At 43.0% G+C, this 27,624-nt stretch overlaps 5 protein-coding genes across 6 annotated transcripts; 3 read left to right on the top strand and 2 right to left on the bottom strand.

The window, feature by feature from the left end:
* Positions 1-42: 42 nt before the first annotated feature.
* LOC135331875 (dyslexia-associated protein KIAA0319 homolog) lies at positions 43-9,967 on the bottom strand. The gene is made up of 15 exons (XM_064527148.1): positions 9,811-9,967; positions 9,304-9,717; positions 8,844-9,095; positions 8,277-8,461; positions 7,767-7,916; positions 6,267-6,442; positions 5,429-5,591; positions 4,646-4,959; positions 4,187-4,356; positions 3,913-4,064; positions 3,077-3,286; positions 2,165-2,393; positions 1,181-1,303; positions 858-951; positions 43-435 (listed from the first exon to the last, which is right to left on the bottom strand). Exons 1-15 carry the CDS (start codon positions 9,857-9,859, stop codon positions 156-158), a joined length of 2,961 nt encoding a protein of 986 aa, XP_064383218.1. The 5' UTR covers positions 9,860-9,967; the 3' UTR covers positions 43-155.
* An 84-nt stretch (positions 9,968-10,051) lies between these two features.
* On the top strand, positions 10,052-11,521 carry LOC135331953 (meiotic recombination protein REC114-like). Of its 2 annotated transcripts, none has more exons than XM_064527262.1 (6): positions 10,052-10,209; positions 10,327-10,413; positions 10,480-10,563; positions 10,616-10,851; positions 10,912-11,002; positions 11,259-11,521. In XM_064527262.1, exons 1-6 carry the CDS (start codon positions 10,099-10,101, stop codon positions 11,415-11,417), a joined length of 768 nt encoding a protein of 255 aa, XP_064383332.1. In that variant the 5' UTR covers positions 10,052-10,098; the 3' UTR covers positions 11,418-11,521. The 2 variants fall into 2 exon arrangements, with proteins under 2 accessions (XP_064383332.1, XP_064383333.1); XM_064527263.1 differs by having other exon boundaries at positions 10,147-10,209; positions 10,327-10,417.
* LOC135332026 (uncharacterized) lies at positions 11,495-16,142 on the bottom strand. The gene is made up of 3 exons (XM_064527332.1): positions 16,048-16,142; positions 15,899-15,984; positions 11,495-15,700 (listed from the first exon to the last, which is right to left on the bottom strand). Exon 3 carries the CDS (start codon positions 14,999-15,001, stop codon positions 11,495-11,497), a length of 3,507 nt encoding a protein of 1,168 aa, XP_064383402.1. The 5' UTR covers positions 15,002-15,700; positions 15,899-15,984; positions 16,048-16,142.
* A 1,189-nt stretch (positions 16,143-17,331) lies between these two features.
* LOC135331942 (androgen-induced gene 1 protein-like) lies at positions 17,332-20,696 on the top strand. The gene is made up of 5 exons (XM_064527248.1): positions 17,332-17,452; positions 18,988-19,441; positions 19,494-19,619; positions 20,121-20,493; positions 20,548-20,696. The coding sequence occupies exons 2-5, from the start codon at positions 19,037-19,039 to the stop codon at positions 20,589-20,591; spliced, it is 948 nt and encodes a 315-aa protein (XP_064383318.1). The 5' UTR covers positions 17,332-17,452; positions 18,988-19,036; the 3' UTR covers positions 20,592-20,696.
* Positions 20,697-20,758: 62 nt separating this feature from the next.
* On the top strand, positions 20,759-27,624 carry LOC135331868 (trafficking protein particle complex subunit 9-like; the record flags this gene model as incomplete). The annotated part of the gene is given in 14 exon segments (XM_064527141.1): positions 20,759-21,453; positions 22,071-22,326; positions 22,520-22,718; positions 22,933-23,129; positions 23,334-23,405; positions 23,604-23,681; positions 23,924-24,052; positions 24,599-24,674; positions 24,769-24,862; positions 25,012-25,435; positions 25,962-26,088; positions 26,248-26,458; positions 26,668-26,753; positions 27,324-27,624. Coding segments are annotated over 14 exon segments (2,891 nt in total), but the record flags the coding sequence as incomplete, so codon positions are not given.

The raw sequence follows: 27,624 nt of genomic DNA, 5'->3' as shown, positions 1-27,624 counted from the left end.
GAACAAAATCACGTATAATTATGTGCATGCATATAATGGAGGTTGAGATTTTTAAAAAGTAATGTATAATTATACACAGGTGAATTGCATGAAGTTGGTTAGGAAAGTAAATGATTAATTCACTATAATTATATAGGTCATTATTAGCAAATGACTTAGTCAGTATTGTTATTTCCACTCCTGGAACTCTGATTTCCAATCTTGTCATCCCCGGTTATAATTTTTCCATTCTTCACGTTTTTGCCTCCTTTCCTGGTATCGTTGTTGAGAATCTTGCGAGAGGAATCAAAAAGAATCTCCTCCTCTGTCTCGGACTCACTGACCATTAGGCTAGTCTGCTGGTAGTCCTTGGGGAGCATCTGCATGGCCTCTGGGTCACCCTTGTTGTCCAGAATGGCATAGCGAATCCTGCGCTTGGAGCGAGTACGACGTCTTCTGTATATGTACAAGAGAGACACGTAGATCGTCATTGCATGAGATACTGCAAGTACTGCCGCTATAATTATAATCACACATGCGCCACAGCAGGCCATACTACGTAAGGTATAGCGGATATATTTCGAGGGTATAAACTTTCGCAGAAAGATTGTTAGAAAGGATTTCACATGCAAGCATGTGATACTAATGTTGTTCGTGGGTATAAATTAATCAACAAAAACACGAAACTGTTATACCAACCCCACTTTATAAGGCAATTATACGCGTAGGTGCATGTGTACAGTTGTTAATCAGCCATTACATGCAGTAAGTTTTCTATAAAAGGGGAGAAGATAGGCATGCACAACAAAAATATGCTAGTCTGACATTTGTCACTCTGGGACATGCACAGGTGCAGAATGTGAATAAACATTGCGAACTTTTTCAAACAACAGCAGCAGCAGATCCAGAGTACAAGGAGGAGCACAGCCACGACACCAAGTACTACCAGTGTAACATAGAACACACTCCACTCTGAGAGATAACAAAATGGAAACCACTTCATAACACAATTCATTAAGCTCAGGTGTAAGGTGAAGTTGAATGTAAAAGTTAGTGACATTGTGACTCTGCGAATGCATATTTTGCATGCTGATGCTACATATACATTGTCCTACACAAGCCTGAAACTTCATCAGAAGAGACTACAACATAAACATAAGGAGCAGAAGTTGTAAGAACGTGGCGAACGCACATCACATACCACAGTTGCTCTCCTTTCTCCCCAGTTGGGACTTGAAGGGGTTCTCCATCCAGTAGGTGGAGCACTGACACTTCCTCGTCTTTGGGTCACATGACCCATGACCAGAGCAGGGCAACTGGCACACTAGAGGGCAGAAAAGTGGACATAAAGCAACCAAAATAATTATTACGATATTGTTTTCCCAAGAGACACTACTGTATTGAACGAAATTTTCGAGGGGCTTAATTTTCGCAGATTTCGTGGGTTAGCAATCCTACACGAAAATCACGAAAATTGTTCTTTAATTAGAATTATCTGCTATAATGTGCAAATATTTAAAGGCGTGGCTTCCGGTAAGCAGTCATTCCGCGAATATTGTGCAACGAAATGCTTTTAGAGGCCATTCCACAAAATATAAGTGCCTTTAAAATTTTGCGCTATACAGTATTAATTAATTATAACCTTAAACACTCATACACTGACTGACTGACTGTCATTATATAGAAAGCACATTATAAATTATACATATTCAGGGTTCTGCCCAGGATTTGTTGAGTGGTGGCTAAACTACAAAGGGGGGATCCGGGACCCCCGTAAAAAATTGTTGGTCTAGAGAAACAATTTCCGTTCAATGATATAACTATGATAAAGACATGCAAGTATGTGAATCACTATAAAGCTGTACTTGCTGACACTGGAATCACTTTATAGTTCTTGACATATCCTCTTGGAACTAGGACCCCTCTCTAGCTCTAAGTCTTTGAGACTATAGATCTAGCACTAAATAATTCGGTATGTTTGTACTTGATCGTAGTAGTACTGCAGACTCAGCACAATTATTCGCATGCTCAGAACAAGCTACAGCTGTAGCTAGCTATGGAGTTACTGTATCTAGTGGTCGCAGAGAGTAAGTGCTGGTCGCTTATAAGAGCTGCAGTGGTCAGTGGGCAGAACCATGCATGTACATGTAGGTATATAACTATGTTGGTATTGACGATGACACACCTTTCATGTCCACCTTAAGAATGTGGTAAGAGGTGTAGTGGAAGTTCTGCCCCTTCTCTGTCAACTTGTAGTAAGCCTCTGTGGTATTCATTATCTTCTTAGAGTTGTGCCCCATGGCAAAGAACTCTACCATGATATGTGTGTCAGCAGGGTTCACGGACACTACTTGGACATCATATTCATCAGAACCGTTGTAGAGAAGGTAGGTCAGAGCATGCTTAAAATGGTCCTGTGTGAGAGGGGACGGTTGCGAATCAGGAGGTAAAAACCGCATTTTTGTTACACGTACAGAATACATGACTATATTTCCAGCATGCAATAATAGCCATATATTTGTGGATACGGGTTGGCTAGGGTTAGGGTTAGGTCATGACAGTACATACAATAGGCGGAAGTGGGAGTGGGGACAAGCCTAGGGTTAGGGTTAGGGTTAGGTCATGACAGTACATACAATGTGCGGAAGTGGGAGTGGGGACAAGCCTAGTGTTAGGGTTAGGGTTAGGTCATGACAGTACATACAATGGAAGGAGCGGAAGTGGGAGTGGGGACAAGCCTAGTGTTAGGGTTAGGGTTAGGTCATGACAGTACATACAATGGGTGGAAGTGGGAGTGGGGACAAGCCTAGGGTTAGGGTTAGGTCATGACAGTACATACAATGGGAATAAGGGGCAGAAGTGGGAGTGGGGACAAGCCTAGTGTTAGGGTTAGGGTTAGGTCATGACAGTACATACAATGTGTTAGAGTAAGTATATACACACATGGGCTGGAGCGAATTCTTTTCTGTAGAAAGAGTGAGTGACCAATGGTGAGAGTGATTTAAAGAGTACATGTGTATGTTGTAAATGATATAATTATCATACATACAGGCAGCTCACTCTCGTGTCAAATGCTATATCTACCACAATCTCGTACCACATCAACTTGTGTAAACTGTGTGATATCGCCATCCAAATGAATTTGTAGGAGAAACCGGTCAGACGGGTTTGGCAGGACGGTCACTGTCACACTGTCCTCAGCTATTTCCCCATTCTTGTTGGTCAACTTAAGAGTGAACTGGTATGTCCCGTTGACTAAGTCGGACACAATGAGACAAGGTTTTCTGTCAGAGCCTCCCATCACTCTCTGTGTGTACAGGCATGACATTCAAAACTGGGTGACAAGAAAACTACAATCATTCATACTGTTGTTACAAAAAGTAGTACTCATCTCAACTACTGTGGAGGTATAGACTGCATGGTGTATAATTATTATTATTATGATGGCTCTTATTTCTTGTGATATGAAAAGGGTAGGAAGTACATGTAGATGTACGAACAATTATGTAGGGTTGTAATACAATTTATCCACGTCTAGACCAATGTCAAGAGCTCAGAGTGCACACCAACCTCAGTTACCGTATAGCGGGTAATTTTCGTGTGGGTAAAATATTCATTATTTTCGTGGGCAAGCTGACCTCCAAGAAATTTTAACGTAGGCGTGGCTTACCGGAATGCAGTGCAGGAAATGAATAGCGGGTAATTTTCGTGTGGGTAAAATATTCATTATTTTCGTGGGCAAGCTGACCTCCAAGAAATTTTAACGTAGGCGTGGCTTACCGGAATGCAGTGCAGGAAATGAGACTAAACGAAATTTTTACTCAGGAAAACCACCGTTTCTCGAGTGGAACGAATTTTTTACCCCACGAAACTTACACGCTATACGATATACAAGACAATCATGAACAACATGCATGACAACAAAATGCTCACCCCAGCAGCTGGGCTGTCCTTTGCCCTGCTCCACTGGTATGAGACGATACCAAAGTCGTCATGACTACCAGTACCGTCCAGGACCACAGCTGACTGAGGCAGGGTGATGTTGATGTCAGGACCAGCCAAAGCCACGGGAGGAATGTGAGGGTCTGCATAGCGAGTAAAGAGGGACAGAAATCAATCACAAAAGTCAATGGGAACATTCAAACTGTGTGTAAATGTGGAAGAGTATGTACATTATTTATATAGTGACACATGTACGTAGACATACCTTTTCTGAATGTGACCTGTACTTTAGAGGTGTCGGTGAGGTTGCGATAGTCAGTCACGGTGAGCAAGAAGTGAAAGTAAGTTGGAGAGCCGACAACCTCATCAATGTGGAGCCCAGACACAGTGAGGTTTAGTGAGTCCACTCCACTCAGAGTGACATCAGTCGGGCCGCTGAAGGAGGGGGGTACACACACTCACACACTGAACATAACTTTACAGCAGCTACAGTATCAATTAAAGCTGCCAATGCTGGTGAAGTGAGAACAGTAAACAGTTTACTAGTGCTTTTGAAATAGTAAACATTAACTCGAGCATTTCACCTTCACTAATACCATCTACCGTACACATGCGCATCAGCATGCACCCTGAAACTAAGTTCTCTGCTTATTCACTGCTACTATACATACTAACACATACTAAGCTACACACAATGACATGCACATGTAAGTACTGCACTCACTCCAACTGCGTCCATTTAAAACTGCTGATCAAATAGTCATCACTGCTGCCTACCGCACTCAGCACGACACTGGACACAGGGGACACCACAGTCATGTCTCTACCAGCATTGGCTACAGGTGGCTTGTTGTCCTCAGACAGTACAATCACAGACACTGTGTCGGCAGCGATCTGGCCAGAAGAGTCGGTGACAGTGAGTTGGTACTGATGGTTGCCCAGTATGAGGTTCTTCACATATAGCGTGGCTGTGTTGGCCCCCTCCATGTCTCCCCCACCAGGGCCAGACAGGTATGTCCACTTGTATTTTAGTTTACCCTGGCATATGACAATTCATAAGCTTATATGTAACCATGGGCATGGAGTACAAGAAAATCCCAAATTCGGTTACAAGAAGCACAACTTCGCACAAGTTTATGTGCAATTACTCTAGTACAAAGTAGCTACCTCACATCTCAAATTCTGACCATATGGTTTTATGACCAAGTGCATACACCAGAACTCTATCTACGCTTCAATACAGTACATACAGCTAGTACACATATGTAAAGCCCTGAGAATACTAACACCAAAATGGACCCTTCTATACCAATGGCATGAGGAAAATCCTGTTGTGGGTTTAGTTTCCTGAAAACAAGGTTATTATTTTAACAGTGGGGATTCTTAGGATTGCTCTACCAGTACTGGCGGAAAAGAGAAGCACTACATAATGCATCAATTTTACAAGATAAAATTTACCCTAAATGCTACCCACTATATCCCACAATATCCCTGATTAGTAGCCCACCTCGTCCTTGCTGGCACTTCCATCGAGAGTGGCCTCGTTATTGGGCAGGTGTAAGACGACAGGATTTCCAGCGTGGGCAATGGGAGGGTAGTCCTTGTCAACCAACACAGTCACTTTGGCAGTGGCCACAGCTGCAGCTCCGTCAGAATCAGTCACAGTTAGTCTAAGGGAGAGGAGAGAATTGAGTACGTGTGTAATGCTACAGATACGAGATACCACCACCATTAAAATACCACCACCGATCATGTAATACACCAAAACAGTGTACAGACGTAGAATACATGTACATAAATGTAAATTTTTTAGTTCATTTCTGAGCAGTACCGTCAGTGTACATGTTGGCACATAACACCAGACTCTAGAGTTGTACATACAGTAAATGCGATTACATGTATGGGGGGGGGGGGGGGGTGCATCATATACATGCATACATGTATAGGGGGGGGGTGCATCATATACATGCATACATGTATAGGGGGGGGGGGGTGCATCATATACATGCATACATGTATAGGGGGGGAGGGGTGCATCATATACATGCATACATGTATAGGGGGGGAGGGGTGCATCATATACATGCATACATGTATTGGGGGGGGGGGGGGGGTGCATCATATACATGCATACATGTATAGGGGGGGGGGGTGCATCATATACATGCATACATGTATAGGGGGGGGGGTGCATCATATACATGCATACATGTATAGGGGGGGGGGGGGGTGCATCATATACATGCATACATGTATTGGGGGGGGGGGGGTGCATCATATACATGCATACATGTATGGGGGGGGTGCATCATATACATGCATACAGCTGGATCCCATGCACGTACTTGTACACATGAACTCCTTCTGATAGTCCGCTGAGTTTGAGCACTGGTGTGTCAGCCTCCAGGTCTGAGCCCAACGGCCCGGACACCTCCTCCCAGTGAAAACTCAGCCCCTCCTCTCCGCGATCATCAGTGGTTGACTGAGCATCCAGCACAATGGAGTCTTGGGGAAGGGTGATCTGGTGTATGTGTGTGTGTGTGTGTGTGTGCGTGCGTGCGTGCGTGCGTGCGTGCGTGCGTGTGTGTGTGTGTGTGCGCGTGCGTGTATGTGTGTACATGTGTTAGTATGGACGTATGTGCTTTGAGTTGTGGCCTGTCTCAAAATTTAGCTCAAGAGGTCTGACAGTACGGATAACAAGAGGTTGGTGTTATCACGTACGACAATTATCATGTTGAATCAACACCGAAAACAAGACATCTATTTATACGACTAAATTAACATTTGCGAGACTAATGTACGAAAAACAAACGAATATGCGATATGGGTGAATCTCCAAGTGGGTCTTATATTAGAGCGGTGTCCTACAGTGTACGACTATAAGAATATTGCCCTGCAAATTAACCATGGCATTGCGGTTCTCGAAGTATGTACTTTAAGCCACAGGCATCCGTACTATCCGTACTCCCACACACGATGCACCTAAAGTACATTACTCTGATTGACAGTTTATACTACATGTACATGTACAGAAAGGTAGCTTTTTAAAGGGTTTTGTTTTGCCCATTTAGACTTGGGGGCCTGCATGGTGTATCACATGCAGTTGGCCTTTCCTCAGGGTGCCCATTAAAGAGGGGTCCACAGTACCTAGCTTCATGTACATGTACGTACAACAAGTCCATAACGAGGATAAATGTACAGTTATCACACATACAGCACCCCATGGAAGCTTAGCCATCTTGTTGGAGAGCACCTTCCGTGTTTCTGCCGTCGCTTTGAGTGTTAGTACTGTCAAGCATGGCTCTTTTCTCTTTGCTTATTTTCTTGAACAAATTAATGAAAAAACTAAAAAACAACTTGAAAACTGTGCATCCTGGGGCTGTATGCTATATATCCTACAGCTGTTGACCAATGAGATCAATTAGTGGTGACATAAGTGTGGTATAATATTCGTTATTTTGTGGGCAAGCTGACCTCCACGAAATTGTTCTCCACAAAAACGTAGGCATAGCTTACCCCACATGCAATGCAGTGCAAGCAGTGAAGTCAAACAAAAATTTTACTCACGAAAATCACTGTTTTTGAGTTGAACGAAATTTTTACCCCGGTTAGCAGAAGTACCCATTAGAGAGCTACTGCATTTTGCAAGTTACTTGGCATTGCGCGCACAGTAAATGGGCGTTGTCTATAGTACTACTGAGTCTGTAGTAAAGTGAATGTGTCTATTCAGCAAACAAATTAACTTAGTAACAACAGTAGTACACAGACAACGCCCATTTACTGTGTGCAATGACAAGCAACTTACAAAACACAGTACTTATAATTATGTATATACACGTACGTACCATTTCGTCAGAGGAGGGCAGAATGATGGGTACTGGTGGTGAGTTGACGTGACTAGCTTGGTGGACTGTGATGTTGATGAACCCCTCCCCCCAGTCACTACCCATCCAGTTAGTCACTTTCAGTCGCAGTGTGTACGTACCAGGCACAAGCTGCACGGAGAAATGCTTCCACATAACGCAACGCACATTACACACGGACAGGTTGGGAGCAGTAGCCCGATAAATTTGCAACCAACAAAACTATAAAGCAACGAGTGCATATTAATACATCTACATTGTAGATACCGTAAAGCACCATCATTATACATGCACATGTACGGTACCCATACAGATGTACTACCACCGCCAGTGCAGTGTACATGTACAAGATACCATATAGCGGGTATATGCCTAATCCACGAAAACCACGAACATTTACACCCTCGAAATAATTATACCTGCTATACGGTACTCTCTTTTGAAGTAAAGCAACTACAATTAGCGATTAAATCACACATTCCATCAACGCACATCTCTTAGAGTGACATCCTTGTCATCTTTGCCCACCATGGTGCCCTGCTCCGGCCCAGACACCTTCTCCCATTTGTAGAGGTACGATCCGAGGTACTTGGGCTTGGGCCATGTGTTGCCATAGATCTTGGCTGTATTGGTGGGGAGGGAGATGTCTGTGTCACCATCAGTGGCCACGATGATGCCTGCAGGAACAACACAACAGCTAGCACAAGTATACAAATACAAGTTTCAGGGATGTACATGTAAATTTACATAAACCCCATTTATTGGTTCTATAGTGTTTTGTAACTTGGGAGGACAAGGACCATTAGCTTCAATTAAGTTCACTCAGCGATGAAATTTCCTTAACTATTGACGCGCGCTATACACACATTGGGTGACGAGAATCTAACACACATGTATCAAATAACCCCATACAGCAAGGTCACCTTCTTAAACACAACTGCCCCCCCCCCCCCCATGTACATGTAAGTAATTAACATGTGTGTTTCCACCATGTACAGTAAGACACCTCTGGTTGGACTGCTCAAATTAACATTGACAGGGTTTAAGGGTTTACTGTACCATGGTTTGGTTTTTCAGTGGTTGTACTTGCAGGGATTGGTCTCACGGTGGTAGTGGGGGGAGTCTGACTGTCAGGGGTAACGTCGATCACCTTAGTGGGCTTGTTTGGTCGCGCCATTACTGTTACAAGATTGTCAGGGGTCTTCTCACTAGCGGTTGTGATAGCAGCGGTAGTTGTGGGCTCTGATTGGCTGGCTGTTGTAGGAGCAGTTTCTTCACTAGTAGTAGTCACAGTCTCACTGTTCTCATTGTCTGTTAGGGGGAAGTAATAGTACAGACACAAAACACAGACGTTGCCATTCACTGCAACAGCAATGACATTTACACAAACAATAACTTTTGGAAGCCATTGAATTTCAAATAGGCCTACTTCTAGGGAAATACATTATTTCAAGCACCCACACATAAATAATGTACAGTGCACTTTGTAGCAACATGATTAAAAAAATTACTTGCATACCAGTGATGACCAACTGCACTTTGTAATAGGTTGACTCAATCGCTGCTTTATGGAACTGCATTGGTTCACACAGATTTTTCTCCTCCTCATCACAGCCTATCAGAAAGCACTTTTTGGCAAACATCCACGCATATTGACATTTTTCAGGGCCTATGTCACAGCATGCTTGGATACATTCTTCAGGTTTTTCCAATTCGGTCGTTTCAATATTACTCATTTTTGTACGACCGGTGGGAATACTAGAACGGTATATGTTAGCCAATCCACACTCAAACTGTGTGTTAACACTTTCTTGTTGTTCAGAGTCGGTCGGGAAAGACCATGAGTTTCCATTAGACTGCCTCGAGTTCACGTCGTCGTCCTTGTTGAATGGCCAACTATTGGAGCTGCTTAACTGATTGTGAGAGCATTGCACTACAAGCAAGAAATCAAGCAAAATAATAAAGTAGCTATTACAGTTTATAAGTTCAATAAAACATCACACATTCACACTGTTTTCTGACGAACCTGAATATAGGAGACATGTAAATCCCAAAAGAGCCACAATATGCCTCATGTTTACTCCTTGTTAATGTTCTCAAGCTAGCTGCCCTTGCCAGAGTGTTTACTTTGTCGACATACACACTGTGTGGCTAAGAATACTCATACGGAAGTGATCTTATTGTGCGAAACTTAATGTGTGGCTTTGGTCATCTGGTAAAGGGTCTCTCAATTGATATGCTAATTTCCTTCAATCTAATCTCAGCTCTCTTTTTACTACTCTTTACCAATTAAGTATGAACTGAAAACTGCAGTATGGCAACAATTGGTGTGTGGCTACTAGATAAGTATGCAAGGCTGGTTCCTGATGGCAAGGATATCCTACCTCTACCAGGAGCTGGAGGAAAAAAAGGAGGATCTTGGACGGTAGAAAATATATATTTATTTGCCTTTCGAAATAATTTTAAATATGAGCTCTTGACGTACCTCAGCTCACCTGTTCAAAAGGATAGCATCACATTATTCGCATGATATCTTGCACAGCATTACATGTCGTCTAAAGATGCTGTCATACAACTAGCACTGCTCAACTCCAATCATTTGATGATATCCCGTGGAACCCATGTCTATGTACGTACGTAAGCGTAGTATTAATTCCATACCATAAAAATTTGAAAATTCACCATTCTTAAACAGGAGAGTTTCTCATTGTGGGATGCACAAAAGTGGATCAAAGGTGTGAGCAAGGGAGACAGTATCCTCTTTATTTATCAGCTCCAGGTTGGCAACGTTACTTGCAGTCAATGTATAGAGTGAGTGTGTCTGTTTATAGGAAGATTCAAGGCGATTCAGAATCAAGTTTTCTGCTGAACCTCCTACCAAAACACCACTTCAAAATTGCAATGATTGCATTTCAAAACTGTCTCCCCTGATCCCAATTAGGGATATAAGTGCAAGTTCTACAATGGTGTCCTATTCACAAGCTACCCAGCCACCTACAGAGGAAAGCCAGATGTTTTCTCAAGTCCAAGAACCAAACTTAACTCTCCCAGCTGGCTCCTCTATCATGTATGCACAGTTTTTTATTACTAGATAGAGATCAATTGTATGTTTGTATGTTCACTACAGAATGCAAACTAGCGAAGGATTGCAATCTGACTCTGGAGAAAATCTCAATGGCTCCTATCTTGATTTGATGTCTGTTTCTGAGCTCGCCAAAGTGAGTTTTTCACGGTAGTATATATACATGTAGTTGACCGTCATTGTTACGTACCTAGTTGATAACAAGCCAGTAGTCTCCACTATAATTTTCTACCAACAACCAACAACTATCATTCTGTGTCTGAATCACAGAGCGAGAATTGCTGCGATTAAAGTTTTTCCTACTATATTATTATACCTGGCCTATAATTATAAATTACTTTCTTTTGCCTTTAGTCAACCAAATGATCACCACGTCCCGTTATATCTTGCAGGAGGTCAGCACTGATGGTAAAAGTCTTGGGAAGGCTTATGCAAATACAAATTTTCCTGTGAGCCAACTGAGTGACTTTATCAGGCTCTGTTTGACTGATTCAAACTTTCCTGCATTTGTTGGAGCAGCAGAAAAAGAATTGCGAAATATTACAAACTAGCCAGAACAAACAAACATTAGTTGGTGCTCACTATGTGTTACATATTATTACTGGTTTAGTGAATGTGTTACTAATTTTTATTCAATACGAGTTCTTGACTTCAACTTGGCTAGGAGTTCACTGTTTAAGTCTAAAGTGGATCCAAATGATTTTGCTTTTGGTGGTGAGCTATTGCCTTTGCTTCTTTTGGGCTTTGATATGCTTGTAGAAGCTGTTGGACACAGTGGCATTGAATATTGTGTGTGAAGTGGAGGAGGTGGACCTGGTGGAAGAGGAGGTGGTCCGTGTGGAGGGGGTGGACCTGGTGGCAGAGGAGGTAGTCCGTGCGGAGGAGGTGGACCTGGTGGCAGAGGAGGTAGTCCGTGCGGAGGGGGTGGACCTGGTGCCAGAGGAGGTAGTCCGTGTGGAGGAGGTGGACCTGGTGCCAGAGGAGGTAGTCCGTGCGGAGGGGGTGGACCTGGTGCCAGAGGAGGTAGTCCGTGTGGAGGGGGTGGACCTGGTGGCAGAGGAGGTAGTCCGTGTGGAGGGGTTGGACCTGGTGGCAGAGGAGGTGGTCCGTGTGGAGGGGGTGGACCTGGTGGCAGAGGAGGTGGTCCATGTGGAGGGGGTGGACCTGGTGGAGGGGGAGGTGCCTTTGGAGGAGGTGTTCCATGTGGATAGGGTGGACCTGGTGGTAGAAGAGGTGCCTTTGGAGGAGGGGATGGACCTATTGGCAGGTGAGGTGCCTTTGGAGGAGGGGATGGACCTATTGGCAGATGAGGTGCCTTTGGAGGAGGTGGTCCATGTGGATGGGGTGGACCTGATGGAAGAAGAGGTGCCTTTGGAGGAGGTGGACCTGGTGGAAGGAGAGGTGCCTTTGGAGGAGGTGGTCCATGTGGAAAGGGTGGGCCTGGTGGAGGAGGAGGTGCCTTTGGAGGAGGTGGTCCGTGTGGATGGGGTGTACCTGATGGGAAAAGAGATGCCTTTGGTGGAGGTGGACCTGGAAGGAGAGGTGCCTTTGGAGGATGTGGTCTGTGTGGAGAGGGTAGGCCTGGTGGAGGGGGAGGTACTTTTGGAGGAGGTGGTCCGTGTGGAGGGGGTGGACCTACTGGAAGGGGATGTGTTTGTGGAGGGGATGGTCCAAGTGGAGGACCTTGGAGTGCTTGCAGAGGGGGTGGTCCAAGTAGAAGGAGAGGTGCCTGTAGAGGAGGTGGGCTAGGTGGAAATGGAGGGGGTTGGGTTGATTTAGAAAGTGCCCCTATTGGTAGTGGAGGTAACGGTCTAGATGACGACTTTTGTCCTGAATAGGGCAATGGCTTTGTTAGTACTTGTGAAGAGGATAAAGATGTTGAGTTTGTTTTCACTGGCAGAAATGGTAATGTCCTAGTAGGTAAGGATTGTGCCGGTGTCATGAGTGGTTTTACAATTGGAGGAGGTGGTGGTGGTGTGGGTGGTAGTGATTTAGTCTTCTCTGGCTTAGTCAGAGTTGAAGGAGACGGTTTTGATGGAGATGACACACACTGACAAGAGCCCAGGTTAGCAGTTATTTCACTAACATTAACAGTACTGTTAGTTTGCTTACTAGGTGTGACTGGTAATGGCTTGGTGTTGGGCGGGGGGGTAGAAGGGGTGAGTCGAGGGGGGGTGAGGAAAGATTCATTTTTCAGACTGATGGCTGGAGGTATGTGTACTTCATTCTGCTGATGACTGGAAGATGTGACTATAGGCGGAGGCAACAGGCTAACAGGAATGAGGTTTGGTGGAAATATTGGCTTTTTCTTCACAATGGGAACTGAAGAAGCTTTAAAGGCTGAAGGCGGAGATAGGAATGGTGTTGTTAAAGCAGATATTGGTGACACTTTTTTGAATTTAAGAGTATTTGGAGGAGAATTTCGGATGCCTTTAAGTGAGTCTACGTTCCCCGATATAGTAGCTATTAATGGAATCGAGGAAGTTGGCACTTTGTTTTGTACAGCTGAATGTTGAATCTGCATCAATTTATGGGCTTTAGGTTTGGGAGCAATCGGTATAAATTTAGGTGGAGCTCCCAATGCTATTAAGGGCCCAAGTGTGCTCTTGGGAGTATGTTGTTTGTTGCCTCTGGAGTGGCTTGAATGATCATTACACTGATTGTTGCCGGACATTAATTTTGCTCGTATCTCTTTCACTCTAGATTGTGCTTTCAGGTGTGATAACTTGTTTACTTTGGGAGGAGGGGGTGGACCTTTTGGCCTCAGAAATTTGCTAGCTCTGGACTTTCGTTTGAAAGGCTTGGATGGGTAGCTGATTTCTAGGTCAAGTGCCTCGGTTGAGTGACATATATTTGGTTGCATTGTCATGTATTCATCTTCACTACTTGAGTCATATTCCCCCGGGATTTCGTAAATCAAATCAGGTTCGCTCTGTGTCCGTTCCAATGCCATGTCATTGCCTTCATGTATATAGTCATAGATGTTTCCGATGTCTCCATCTGCTATGACATCGTAGATCTCATGTGTGCTCAAGTTTGGGGAAGATTGAACCCAATCAGCCACATGTTCTTTGTATGTACTACTGATGTTCAACTCATGAGACGGGGGATTGGAATTCTTCAAATTAGGCTCAGAATACAGTTCTTTTGAAGGTAAAGGGGGAGGAGTGTTACTAGCATCGATTGCATTGGTTCTACTTGGTGGTGTCTGGTAGTCGTGTAGATTTCTGCTGTTAAATGTGATCGCTCCATTTGCTCCTCTCTTAATAGCATTGTTCTCATACAATTCATTGTCATAACTCATTCTCGTCTCTGCTGATGGAGGGGGAGGTATTTGGTAGTCATTCAGCATGCTTCCGTCTAAAGTAATTGATCCGTTTGCTCCTTTTTGTATGAATTTGTTCTTGTATAAGTCATGTTCATCGTTTAAACTGTGCTGGTGTGGTTGAAAGGGCGGTGTCTGATAAAAATGTGTATCCTCCATTTCATGGTTTCCATAAATGCTCGAGGTATCACCATCAGCAGGGATAATGCGTAGGTAATCTGGTATAGGGGTCTTAAGAGGTACTGGAAGCTGTGAAATAGCTACATCATATGGGTTCTTTTCCTTGACCTGGTCCAAAGGTTGAGGGACAACAATGTCATACTCATCCTCCTCTGACAGCCTACCAGGTGATGTACTGAAGTCTTGAGTATTCGATGTTCTCGCCAGCAGGGTCCCTGAAATTGGGCTGCTAGGAGATCGGTTACTAGGAAAAGGACACGTTAGGGAGGCATCAAACGGAGACATTGTCGGTCGAGGTGATTGAGGTGACTGTACAGAAGCTGTGCTTAGTGATGAGGGATTTCTCTTTCTTCGTGTCAGCATGGTCCCAACTTTCGCAAAGAAGGATCTGATATGTCCTTTTTCTTCCGACTTTACTGTTACGTTAATATTGAGCACTTGGCTAAGTCGTTTTCCTTGCTTTAACAAATAGTCGTCTGATATGCTGTAATTATTCAAGAATGATGAATTCCTCTTTGGTATTGAAGGTGGACTGTCCAGTGTTGGCTCATGGGGCTGTGCTGTCAGTGTAGTATGATTTCCAATGTTTTCTCCTATTGCTTCAAAATCATCTCCACTTAATAGTTCCATTGATTTGTAAGATTTCAGAGAGGATGCATTCACGGTTGTGCTTGGAAATACACCATTGGTTGAATCGATACTGTCGGATTTTGTATGGGCCTTTGCTGCATGGAGTGCTAGTAATGGCACACTTTTGGAATGATTAAACAAAGTTGTATTTATGATCTGTGGGATATCGTTCAATGAAATGCTTTTCCTGCGTAGTTGTTCATGTTTTGGTGGAGTAGGTGGAGAGGCGTCATGGAAACCAGAATCTCGTTGATGAATCTCAACACTAGAAGACTTCTTAAGCTCAGTTTTTTCAGAATCACAGGCCGAGAGAAGACATCCTTCTGATACACTCTTGTGCAAGGGATTAGAAATCAAAGGTCCTATTTCAGAGTACAAATCTTCTGTATCTGAAACTACAATGTCAGGTGACAAAGAGCTGTATGAAGAACTACTAAGAGATTGATTGAAAGTCCTCTTAGGGGAATTGATTGGCTTGAAATGACTAGCATGTTGACTAGAAGAAGAAACATTTGGTGGCAGCTGTGGTGATCTAGTATTTGGAGTAGATCTAATTGGTTTTTGTCTCCTCAGTGTGTTTGTTTTCTTATGCTTGCGGTCAATTGTGTATGAACTGTATGAAGTTGGAGACACCACTAGATTTCGATCTTCAGCAGCAATTATTTGTGGTGGTGTTTCAATTGGAATGACCTCTTTGCACTGGAAAATTGAAACACACAATGATGACTATATCAAAATTAGCACAAAATGTACTGTGCACTTTTTTCATTAGCAAAAAGGGGTACTAATTTACTATATGCCCAGAATTTGTTTCATTAAAAGCTCAACACAATGAGGTAATCATTGCTGCATCATTTTTTCATTAAACTGCACCAAATTCTAGAGATTCAGTTGTACCTGCTCATTGTTAGCATCTGTTACCACGGTCCATGCTTTTGCAAAGTTGCAGGCAAGCTTGTCATTCACAACCACAGGTTGAAAACCTATTGTGTTCAGTTAATAAAGTGAAACTTGCATATTAAACTAAATACCATTGGCGGCCTCACTTTTTTGGTAGTCTGATTCTCTGCAGTATCCCAAACCAACTGCACAATTCTCATAAATATTTTCCTCTTGGGCCTCAGAGTCACGTTTTGAGTAGGATGCAACTGTGAATGAAACAGATGGTTAACTATTGAAGCTCAGCGTGTATCTAAATAAATGTACCTCTCTTTCTCAAAGGCATCATTACAAATGTGTCTGATATTTTGTAGAGATAGATTTTATCCACACTGTCATACACATGGATATTGAGTGAGGAGATTTCCTCATCGTCGTTGGGAAGGCGAGGTTCTAATGGGGGAGAATTTTTGTAAAATCATGTCTCTGCACACTGTTTAGTTAGCATTACCTGAATACTTGTAGTGAATCTGTAAGCTATACTTTTCTCGCTGTTCTGAGAGCCCCAACTTTTCCAATAATCTGTCCAGAATCTCTCCACACTGAGTAGATGGAGTAGAGCTGAGTGTTCTATGTGATCCATCCCTGTGTGGGAGGGAAAAAGGTACTGATTTGCCTCACTTCTAGAAAAACTTACCCCAAGAATATCCTGATTGCAGAAAGGTCTATATCGGTGGTTTCTAGGTCTGTTCCGAGAGAAAGGTCACTGATGTTTTAAGTGCTAGATACCTAGGAAACCTTACCTGCAGGTTTCTTGGAGAGTGTAGAATATATGGAAGGGGAGTCATTCAGCTTTGCAATTGTCCCTTTTGTACGGTTCTTCTTTTTCAGAGGAAGACTCTGGTAGGCCATAATTATTCACTATACTTGTCCAAATTGTGTTTTGAGCAGCGAAAAATCTACATTAGATCTGGGAGGTGTGTGCGCGCAGATTATGCAGTCAGGCAGGAAGCGCCATTAATTACTACACACATTTTCTAGCCATTTGTGTCACTGTGACCTTCACGGCTTCTATCCTAATTAAATTGTAAGCGAATAAAGTGGCTAGAAAAGCAAAATAGTGCACAAACAGAATGTTAAGAAAATCCTACATACATATATAGCTACATTCTGTCAGTACAGTGGTATGGTACACGATAATTTTCATATGGACATAAAACAAGCACTCGTCAAGAGATATAATTGAGCATCAAATAAGAAGGAAATGGAGGTAAAAGTCTTAATTTTGTGTGCAGAGTTGTAGCTATTATTCTTGTAGCCTCGAGATCAGGCCGATTAAAGTTGTAGCTATTATTCTTGTAGCCTCGAGATCAGGCCGATTAAAATACACCTGTTCGAGGCTAGGGGATGCACATGTGCATCAAGTGTGGCACGTGATGTGGTATCAGAGCTCCTCCCAGCTAGCTAATCAGAGTCTAGGACCAGGAAGCTCTGACCAGGAAGGAGGACTGGTGTTGGGATCCGGGATTGGCTGCTGCACGTACATATACCCGGTACATTGCACCATTGCACCATAGATAGTAGAGGAAGGGGATTGTGAACGAGATCACGTGCGCTATAGATCATACATGAGAGCTGAGGTCTATCCGCGTTAGACCGCGAATTGGCTAATTTTGAGCGGGCTAAAGACTTTTCAGAGTTTTACTCGCTTCTAAAGGTAAGAAAGGACTATCTAAGAGCTTTAATGTCAGTAGTAATCTATACTAACAATATTTTGAGCGTTTTAAGTAAAAAGATACTACTGTTGAGCTACAAGTTAGCTATGACTCACCATTTACCTGTTTTTAGCACTGTTTGGGGAGAATCTAGTTTCTGATACACTTTTAGAAGCTAGTAAGCACATTGGCTGTTTCCTTGACTTGAGCTTTAACAGGATAGCCCCTTTTTTTGATATGTAAGCTTTTTGTTGTTCTCCAGTGTTGTGAAATAGGTCGAATGGGGTGCCTTCTTTGTGTGGGGTGTCCTGATCTGACTGTTCACAATTGAAAGTTTTAGTGTGAATTTTCTGATTCTCTTAGCTTTACTCTATGAGAATAGCTATTACATAGTAGCTGTACTAACTCGAAAAAAGAATTTTGCCTCAATGAAAAAGTGTGAAAATGTCATGTTGTTCTTTTCCCACACAGGTGTGATTGTAACAATGGGCATGGGAAGTCAGAAATTGCGTTTTTTTCAGCGAAAGAAAAGCAAGAAGCAGCAGACATCCCCGTCTGTTCTCATCAGCCTTTACCTGAGTCGACCAGCAACTCTTGAATCTCTCCACTTCTTGCCAAGTCAGTGTTGAACTAATTGCCATCAAGAATGTGCTCACCATTGTCAAGCTTCCAAGAGTTGATGTCATCGTCACCTTGTGTGTTCAGTGCCAGCTCATTTGGAACTTGTCAGTACGTTCTGAATATACCCTTACACCCCCTCTATCAACTCAGTTCTTTCAACCTAAGTTACCTAAACCAGCGTGCTGTGCTAGAGATCTATCGATTCCCTGAACATTTGTGATGAAAATCCTGGCCTTAAATGGATTTGTGAAAGCATCACTCTTCTACACTATATATTATAGTTGATCATGCAGGTAAGTTCTGTCAAAAAATTGTTCACGAACCGTTACCCAAACGCAGAAGACCGGACTCTGACAACACATTCTAACTCATATCGTTCATAATGTACGTGTATCTTTACAATGTCATGGCTTGTCTGCAGTTCATAATAATGTTATATAGAATCTGATGATGAGTTGTCATGGATATTTTATATTGTATAATTGTAGAGCATGGACACATTTCCAGAGTAGAAAGAACCTACAAATAAATAATTTCAAAACTAAAAGCTTGCATACACACATAGCTCAGAGTCCTACTTCCTTTATATGTCTTCACTAGCAGGAGGGCCCACAGAGGAGGCTGCAACCATACCCAGCAACACAGATCTATATACTTCCTGTCTACTTCCGGCCATTCTGCTAATGCTTCCGTCTAACACGGACAGTCCATGAAAATTGAGTTCACGTGATCTCGTTCACAATCCCCTTCCTCTAGTATCTATGATTGCACTGAGCTGCAGCAACCCCCATAATCTCACTAACTGAGGCTAGATTTCGAGATGGCTAAAGGACCACGGAAGAGAGCTGCCACCAAAGCAGAGGAGAACCCAGAAGAGATGGAGGCCAGCCCTGGTGAGGGAGGTGAGGAGCCCGTTCATGCCAGTCTTGATGCTAATCAGGCCAAAGAGGGTGGGGATGATTACTGGGACCTATCAGATGATGATGACTGGGGTGGTACGGGTGGCGGTGGCTCTAGACAGAGCTCAGCCTCAAGGCACCGACAAATTCTCAGACGTTCCAACATTGAGATTGGAGTGTCGTTTGTGTGTCATCTTGTTCTTATGTGCTTCTACATTTTCGTGCATGTGTATGATGCTACGATTTTCAAACGAAGCAAAGGAGTGGGATTTGAGGGCCACTTCACCTATGGAGGAAGATGGAAGTATCTTACTTACCTGAATTTGGTACGTTGTTGAGCTACGATTGTGTCCATTACATTTTTCTCTCTCTCTGCAGTGGGTCCAGTTTCTGTATTTCTTTTTGTGCTTCTTTGTGGACATAATGCCGTATGGTGCCACCAAAGTCTCATTCAGAAAGATTTGTGATACTGTGTTTTGCACCGTAGCCCTTCCTCTGCCAATTGTAAGTAAAGTCAATCGTTTTAGGAGGTGTATTTAGATAGATTTGGTGTGAGTGCAAAGCGACTCACCTGATAAGTTTAACGTGAGAGGATGTACATGTTTTGTTACTTACTTCCCCTTGTTTAGTGTTAAGGGGCGTGTGAACTAAGTGATTTCAAAAGCTACAAAAGTGGTGCCATGCAATCCTAGTTAAAGCCTACTGGCTTTAGTAATTCTGTCATGCCTGTACAGTTGACCCCTCTTGACAGTCACTGCAGCTTAGGCATTGGTGTCCCAAATGAAATGTGTGTCTGTTGAAGGGTTGTTTTAAGGCCAACCTCTGTACAGCAGCCAAAACATTGCTTGTAAAGGGGTCCACTATAATCGCTCCACCTCCTACTAGATCATCATGCTTTAATATTTTTGAACCGCAGTAGTGTGTGCGTAAGAATAGAGATCAAAGTGATATTCGTTGTTTCATATTTAATTGTGGATTGGGATGATGTGTTGTATTATTCCTCAGTTTGTAGCAGTGATGTTCTGGGGTATTTATGCCATTGACCGCGAGCTGATCTACCCAACTTTCCTGGACAACACCATACCATCCATTTTGAACCACTTATGGCACACAACAGTCGTGTTGTGTGTCCTTGTTGAGCTAGTTGTAGTGTTTCATCGGTTCCCTGGAAATTGGACTGCCACTCTTGTCACATTTGGATACTCATTTTCATACATGATCTGGATAGTCTGGGTGTTCACAATGTCTCAAGCGTGGCCTTATCCTTTCTTCAATATCATCCCACTGCCCCTTTTACCACTCTTCTTTTTGGCATGCTCCTTCATTGGATTATTCTTCTATTTCTTAGGGAAAAAACTCTGCCAGTTGCGATGGTCAGGTGAGTAAAAATTATGATACGATTGTTTTTACTTTGTGTAATTTTATTATGCAGAACGGCATCAAGTGCTGGCTGAGCTAGGACGAAAGAATGTTTAGTGACTCGTATATATATTGTGTGAGAAGTGTTTGCCACACACCTAGGCTAGCACTTACTTTTGTAATTTATTGTGACTTATTCTGATTGTGATCTTTACCATTCAATTCTTCTACTTCACGTGACGTGTTTCGCTATTAAAATTTATGTTGGAGGACAGAGCTAGCTAGCTAGCTAGAGCTAGAGCTAGAGATAAAGCTAACAGGACTGGTCTATACTAAGAATGTCACTAATAGACTTCAACCAGGAGGCCAGAAACCAGGGATTTCTGCACATTGCAGTGAAAGATCTTGGAGAGGAGTCACACTCATTTTTCAATGGTGTCCTTCAAGCACTCACCAAGTTACCACCCATTCAGCTAACAGAGCCTAAAGGGACAGTGCTGTTCCTAAGATTTCTGAACTACAAAGAGTTACCATCATGGGCAAGTGAAGGCCCCAAGTGGAGCGAATTCAACCCACACAAGCAGATTAGAGGTGTCCTCGGAGTATGCAGATGCTACGACCTAGACGACCTTGACAATGTCATCGCTGGTTTCAAGACGTATTCTAATCGGTTTGAGAGCAGTTTGTGTGAATGTAGATGTATAATTTATGGCTCAAAGTCTGAGCTAGAGGGTGGGAACATAGATATCAACAAGGGACATTGTCTGATAGATTCTGAGCTCGGCAGTGATGACATTAAACACGACTGTCTCACCGAAATAGTCACGGACTTCGCTCTTGCTATTTACTCCACTCTGAAATCACGGATAACACAGTTGAATAACTCGTTAGCTCGAACATCTTCTGTCACAGTCTTGCATTCACCGTTTGAGTCCAAAGAGTACAGTCATCCTGAAGATGACCCAGGGCTGGAATTGAAGTGAGAGTGCATGGTATAGATGTTTGCCATTATCTTTTGTGCCTTAGGCTGGTCTCCTGGTGGTACTGAAATGGTATCTTATTGGTTGCTCATTGACTTACAATACACAGATGCCATATAATAGCTCGGTGTGATAGGTTTTTATACCGTATTACTAGAATATTTTGCAGGTGAAAAACCTTTGCGAATGAGCCAAATCAACAGAAAATTTGACCCTTTGCGATCTAACTATCGCGTTCTGGCCAAGGATCGTGTGTATTTACTAGTAGGTTTTGCGAATTGATCAACCCTCGCAAAATTCGCAAATGTTTGATGCTCGCAAACATTCTAGTAATATGGTAGTACCTTTTGTATACCTTGAAAGTGATTAAAACACATTGTTCTTTATGTGGGTAGTACTATACCCAACATAAATTGGGTATTGTTGGTGTTAACTTAACAGTGTATGCAAACACTAACTATTGACACAATACCCCCTTTTATAGTACGTACATCATGAGTACATGAACTCCTGAGTACATACCCATACGCCAGCCTACTTTCCAACCACACTCACACACACACACACACACACACACACACACACACACACACACTCACATTCACACACATACTAGATTGACACCCACTCACATCAAGGCGAGGATGGAGAAACACCTTGCAGACATGAGCCTGTTGGTAGGTGACCTCAAAATGGCCTTTCACTGGTACACCAGTGCACTGCAACTCATGAGACCTCACCAAAGAGACAACTTGTGGTATGCTTCCGTCAACGAAGGGCTGGGCGTGACGGCAATAGTTATGAAGCTGTGTGAGGAAGTACTGGGACAGAAAGCCCAGGGTTTCACACTTAATCTTGGACCGCTGAGGAAGGTGAAGCATATAATGTGCAGATTAGCCACCTTATTTTTTCCACTCAAGGGGGTGGAGTCATTGCTTCATCATAGGAGGCCAAGCATACTTTTTGTGCAATCCAGCCTTCCTAAATCCTACATTTGGTGTGGCTGTTATATAAATTTGTTTTTGCTTGCAATAATTTTACGCTCCATAACTCCCTACCTTGTAGCCTGCCAACAATTCCAGAATATCTCGTGTCAGTTCCTCGTCCTCCGGTGGCTCCACCTCATCACCTCGCTCAACTCTGACCCTTGACCCCAGGCGACAATCCTCACTCACAGGAGTAGATATCGTAAGGCCAAAATACAATTCACTGCGGAAACCAGTTGGTACAGTAGATGGAGATGGTGAGACAGATAAGGTTAATGGTGAGTGACGGCCATACTTTATATAGGGCATTACGTAAACATTAAGATATAAAGAACATGAGGAGTGGAGTCATGTCCATATTTGAAGATAATGAGCATACTACCAATTCTACTGATGCACAATGTACGTATTGTCATTGTCTGGCAGATTGCTTGTTAATGCACCCAATAATCAATTGCAGAGAATCAGTATAAGATCCTCTCACTGCCACAGGTAGTATAGTGTTCAAGACTGGAGCTGCCAATGCGGGGGAATCCCCTTCTTCACGGCCTGCACTGTCAGACGAAGATGAGTCCGGTGTCTACGGGGAGGAGGATGACGACGAGGGCTGTTTGCAGGTCAACGAGGCACTCCTGCATAAGGACTTCATCGTCGATAAGTACACTGTTGCGCTCAAGTTTTACGATAAGGTACGTCTAGATTAAAAGGAGCTCTATTAATTTTAGTATTTTAATAGTCAGTCTGTACATGTACAACCGAACTTTAACTTTAAGTACCCCCAAACTTCAAATTGAAGTTCTATGCACTCCAGAATGTTTGAATTTTTTGCAAATAATTATAGTGACTATAAGTTGATTCCAATCGTGATCATCATTTGTGTACACAATGCTTAGGCTAAACACCTTGGAGTTGTGTCCCTCCTGGAAGCTCTGCTCAAGTTCAGCAAGTATCTCATTGATCAAAAGGTGGCTGACAGCTGTGCTATAAAATTTGCAAGATTGTAGTATTGATCAATAGGGAAGACCAAATAGCGATTATTTCCTAAGATTTATGAATCCTCACTGGCAGTCACACGCAAAATTAATGTGTGGTACCATACAGAGAGTGTGTATATTTATGCCCTGTGTGTATAGCGCTAACCTCTCTCTCCCACACACACATAGAGTTACAGGGTGGCAAGTGACCAACTGCAGAGAATGCTGGCAGTGGAAGAGCCCTCCTTCATCAATGCCACTGACAAGGTTGGGCTATACATGTAGTTAGTTGTTCACTCTGACGTGTGCCCAAAGTGTTCCCTGTGCATGTATTGTATTGTATGTGTGCACACACGTACAGTTCATGTAGGGTGAGAATTGAGCATTGGGTGCATGCAGTACACATGTAATGGTCTATACTACATGTACTGTAGCTATGTAGCTGTCATACATGTAGCCAGGAAATTCGTCTTGATTCAGCTCATGATTGAATGTTGCCGTCCCCATAGCTCCAGCTGCATTGCACCATAGCGGAGATGTATCGTAGCATGGGACTTCATCGCAAGGCTGCCTTGTTCACACACTACGCTGCTCGCTGGGCCAGCAAAATCGCCGAGTCTCCTGACCAAGTCATAGAGGTGAGCCCTACTCAGTCCAAGATACTGTTAGTATAATGTATTTGCCTGGTACCCTGTGCATATTGGAGGACTGTACATAATGGTCTACGTTATCTCAGTACAGTGTCATTTAGGAGCGGGAGGGTGGGGAGGGTGGTGCATTTACTTCTGCTCTTTGAAAGTGCTTCTAGAGCATAATTATAATAAAGTAGTATAGTATTAGAAAAAAAATGTGCAACAACAACTTCTTATTGCACACTTTACTGTACAGCTTAGTTGATGTGTTTTTAATGCTGGTGCACTCGATGATGCAATAATGCTCTCGTTGAGTAATGCTCAGCTATGCATTATATTGCATCATCCTCATGCACACATTAAAACACTTATTGCTACATGTAGCTAAGTGTGATATAAATATTACATGGTGTTTAATTTCCATGGTTGAAACAGTATTTGTATGTTTTCCCTCGAGACATTCATACATGTAAATGTACACTGTATGTGTTGAGGTGTACAGGTGAAAACATTAGCATCTACTGAAGTGTACATGTATGGTCGTTCATGCAGGCTTACAATCTGATCGTGACTTGTCTCCCGGACTACAAGCTGAGTCTGCAGTTAGCAGAGCTGCCTAAAAATGAGGGTGCGTACGTACATCTTATACTTAAGTTATGCTTGTAGTGAGTTTATAACGAATGGTGTGTGTTAGGAAAGCTATTCTGTTCAACTCCCTATAGAGTGCTACAACGGCTGGCCCCTGATACAGGCACAAGTGTTGAAGGACTTTGTTTTTCTATCAAGAAGGAAACAAGAAAATGAGCTGACTATTAGGTGAGCTGATGTGATCAACACATTTCCTTGTATGTAAGTATTAGTAATGATATATTATATCTCTGTTCTTTGTGTATGGTATGCCAATGTGCATGCACAGTAGCCACACACAATTTTAAATGTCGCAACTCTTGTTTTCTTTCATACAGCCACAGCTGCTACCTCCTGCGGTACTTAGCCGAGCACCTCTCCTCTAAAGATGTACAAGAGATCACCTTGATGCTCAAAAACATTGTGGAGGAATCTTTGGAGAGGGACAATGGCTCTCCCAATTCTGCTACAATCAAGAAGATCCAATCTCCACTGCCTCTGGAAAATATCCCCTCGGTTAAATCCGTATCTCTAGTCGAGCTCGTGGATTTGTTAAAGCCAATCAAAATCAAGGGCTTTGTAGAGCCAAAAGAAATTCCTTCGAAGCAAGAAGAAGACAGTCCATTCATTTTCTCACCATATGAAGCAAGGCGACGTAGGGGGAAGCAGCGTCCTGAGGTTTTGTGGGTGGTGGGTAACCCGGGGGAGATCAAGCTGATTGTGGAAAACACACTACCCTTTGACTTGAGAGTATCTGAAATGGTGGGTGCAAGTATGTCGTACATGTATAGGGCTGGTATCGTTGTGGGATTTTGATTTTAGAGTATGAGAAGGTCCCTTAATTTGTATGAGAGTATTCATACATGTGTGTGTGTACTTAAAACTACACACCCACTTTTTAGGATAATAGATTTCATAGAGCTTAAATTACCCAAGGCACGCTGCCGGCGCCACAAATTATAGTAGTCGGTCGGTGTGTTGATTTGTTTGTCAATTTTGTGTGAGTTTGCTCACCTGTCATAGCGCTGCATTTACAGCATACATAGCCTCAACACAACCAGTAAATACTTGTACACTCTAAGATGCATGCAAATCCAATGAATAATTTTGAGAATACTGACTAATACATAAAGATATGTCATGTATGACATGAGATAAGCCGGCCAATAGCGTCTCTTTTACAGCTATTTGCATAGTGTACAGCCTGAGAAGTAAACAATATAAGTCCTCCTTTTAGCAAATTACTACAACTGGTAGATTTCATGTCTATGTACATGTAACTGTACAGCTGATTCTGACGGAGGGAGCTCAAGTGGAAATATTCCCGACGTCCCTCACCCTGCCCTCAGAGTCGGAGCCCCAGGACATCAAGCTTATCACTGTGCCCCGAGAACCAGGCCTTCTGGACATTAAAGGTGAGAGCAACACGACTACGATACACTGTACATAAAGAATATAATTATGTAACATCTCACAACTGCTTTAATTCACTCAGAAATTCAGTTAGCTGATGAATTGTAATACATGTGTACATGTACGTAATATACAAACTGTATAGTTATACCATTGTATAGGCTATGAGGCGGTTGTGTTTGGTATTCTACACCACGAGTGCAAAGTGAAGATACCGGAAGACCGCATAGTGCGAGTGGTCCCTCCTCTGCCGGAGATTCGTCTGTCTGTACTCCCTGCCTCGGATGAGTTGCCCCTCTCCCCCGGTAGGGAGGGCAGTCTCAGAGTCACCAGGCCTGCCATTACTAAATTTGAGCTGCTTGATGGAGAAATGTGAGTATAAACTGTCTGTATTTCTTTCCCTATGATGGTTTTTCTCGTTTGCTTACAGCTGTACGTAGTATCGCCTTCAATTTTCACATAATCTCGATTAACCATTGCTACAATCATGTTGTACGCTGTACATGTAGGTCAAGCACCTAGTTGTGAAGTGTATAGTTATAATTATTCTGGATCATGAAATTGTACTATTCTCTGTTTAGTTGCAAGTACGATTTCCAGCTGGAGTGTCTGGCTAAAGCGCACACCGATGTGGAGCTTGTCACTGTGACAGTGGCTGACTATGACAGTGAGTTTGTGTCCATAATTTATGCTAGACTGGAGACCACTCCCTTTTTTGCCTTTGGAAAGGGACTGGTAAGCTATTTATCAAAGAGTTGTTCCGTGTGTGAAGAATCTCATGCAACCACAAGAATGCAAACGTCACGTGCCACAGCACATGCACTTATTATTACTGCACAAAATATTACCAGCCTCGATTACAAATGCTCGTATAGCACGAAATTTTCGAGGCACTAGAATCGCCTCTAAAACCATTTCGTTAAATAAATTTCACGCACGCTAATTTGGTAAAATGATGTTGTGTATTCTGTTAGCTAAACGTGGACCTAATTTTTGTGGTAGATACCAGTCTCTCTTTTCCGAGTGGTCTCCAGTCTATACTGCATGTGCATGTATACATGTATAATTATGGTGATCTTTACCATGTACACAATACTTTACTTGGATTGTTGCTCGTACTCGTACTATAGTCAGTATATAGCCTGCATAGTTTTAGTTTATTTGGCAAGCCTGTATAATCTTTACAATACGTACGTACATGTAGGTGTTTTGATCACCCTATGATTGTTTTGTACAGAGGACTACTGTGACATCTCGTGGGATGACTCCGAGGTAAAGGCCCTGCTCCCCATTCTCAGTGGGTCCTGTGGATCCTTCACTGTCTCCATACGTGCCAAGATCCCAGCCTGGTTCAGGGTACTCAATGAGCACACACAAGGCATCTCAAAGACCACGGTTTTTCCGAATTTGAAACAAGAACAATTGTTTCAAGATTCAGGCCACCACTCGTACTCAGCCAACACCACACCCAGAGAATCGCCTACTTCTTCACCAATTGCAAAACGTAACCAGTCAGCGTTAAGATCTTCACTCAAGAG

The sequence above is a fragment of the Halichondria panicea genome, chromosome 2 (genome assembly GCF_963675165.1).
Source record: "Halichondria panicea chromosome 2, odHalPani1.1, whole genome shotgun sequence".
NCBI lineage: Eukaryota > Metazoa > Porifera > Demospongiae > Suberitida > Halichondriidae > Halichondria > Halichondria panicea.
This window is presented reverse-complemented; position numbering and strand designations above follow the sequence as displayed.

Bases quoted from the DNA above. Each gene is read 5' to 3' on its own strand.
- LOC135331953 (XM_064527262.1), top strand. From the start codon at position 10,099: ATGGCAACAATTGGTGTGTGGCTACTAGATAAGTATGCAAGGCTGGTT. The intron at 10,210-10,326 runs GTAGAAAATATA...TATCTTGCACAG, and splicing joins AAAAAGGAGGATCTTGGACG to CATTACATGTCGTCTAAAGA. The intron at 10,564-10,615 runs GTTGGCAACGTT...GTCTGTTTATAG, and splicing joins TCTTTATTTATCAGCTCCAG to GAAGATTCAAGGCGATTCAG.
- LOC135331875 (XM_064527148.1), bottom strand. From the start codon at position 9,859: ATGAGGCATATTGTGGCTCTTTTGGGATTTACATGTCTCCTATATTCA. The intron at 7,917-8,276 runs GTGCGTTGATGG...TTCTCCGTGCAG, and splicing joins AGGATGTCACTCTAAGAGAT to CTTGTGCCTGGTACGTACAC. The intron at 3,287-3,912 runs GTGAGCATTTTG...CTGTACACACAG, and splicing joins AGGACAGCCCAGCTGCTGGG to AGAGTGATGGGAGGCTCTGA.
- LOC135331942 (XM_064527248.1), top strand. From the start codon at position 19,037: ATGGCTAAAGGACCACGGAAGAGAGCTGCCACCAAAGCAGAGGAGAAC. The intron at 19,620-20,120 runs GTAAGTAAAGTC...ATTATTCCTCAG, and splicing joins TAGCCCTTCCTCTGCCAATT to TTTGTAGCAGTGATGTTCTG. The intron at 20,494-20,547 runs GTGAGTAAAAAT...TTTATTATGCAG, and splicing joins CTGCCAGTTGCGATGGTCAG to AACGGCATCAAGTGCTGGCT.
- LOC135332026 (XM_064527332.1), bottom strand. From the start codon at position 15,001: ATGGAACTATTAAGTGGAGATGATTTTGAAGCAATAGGAGAAAACATT.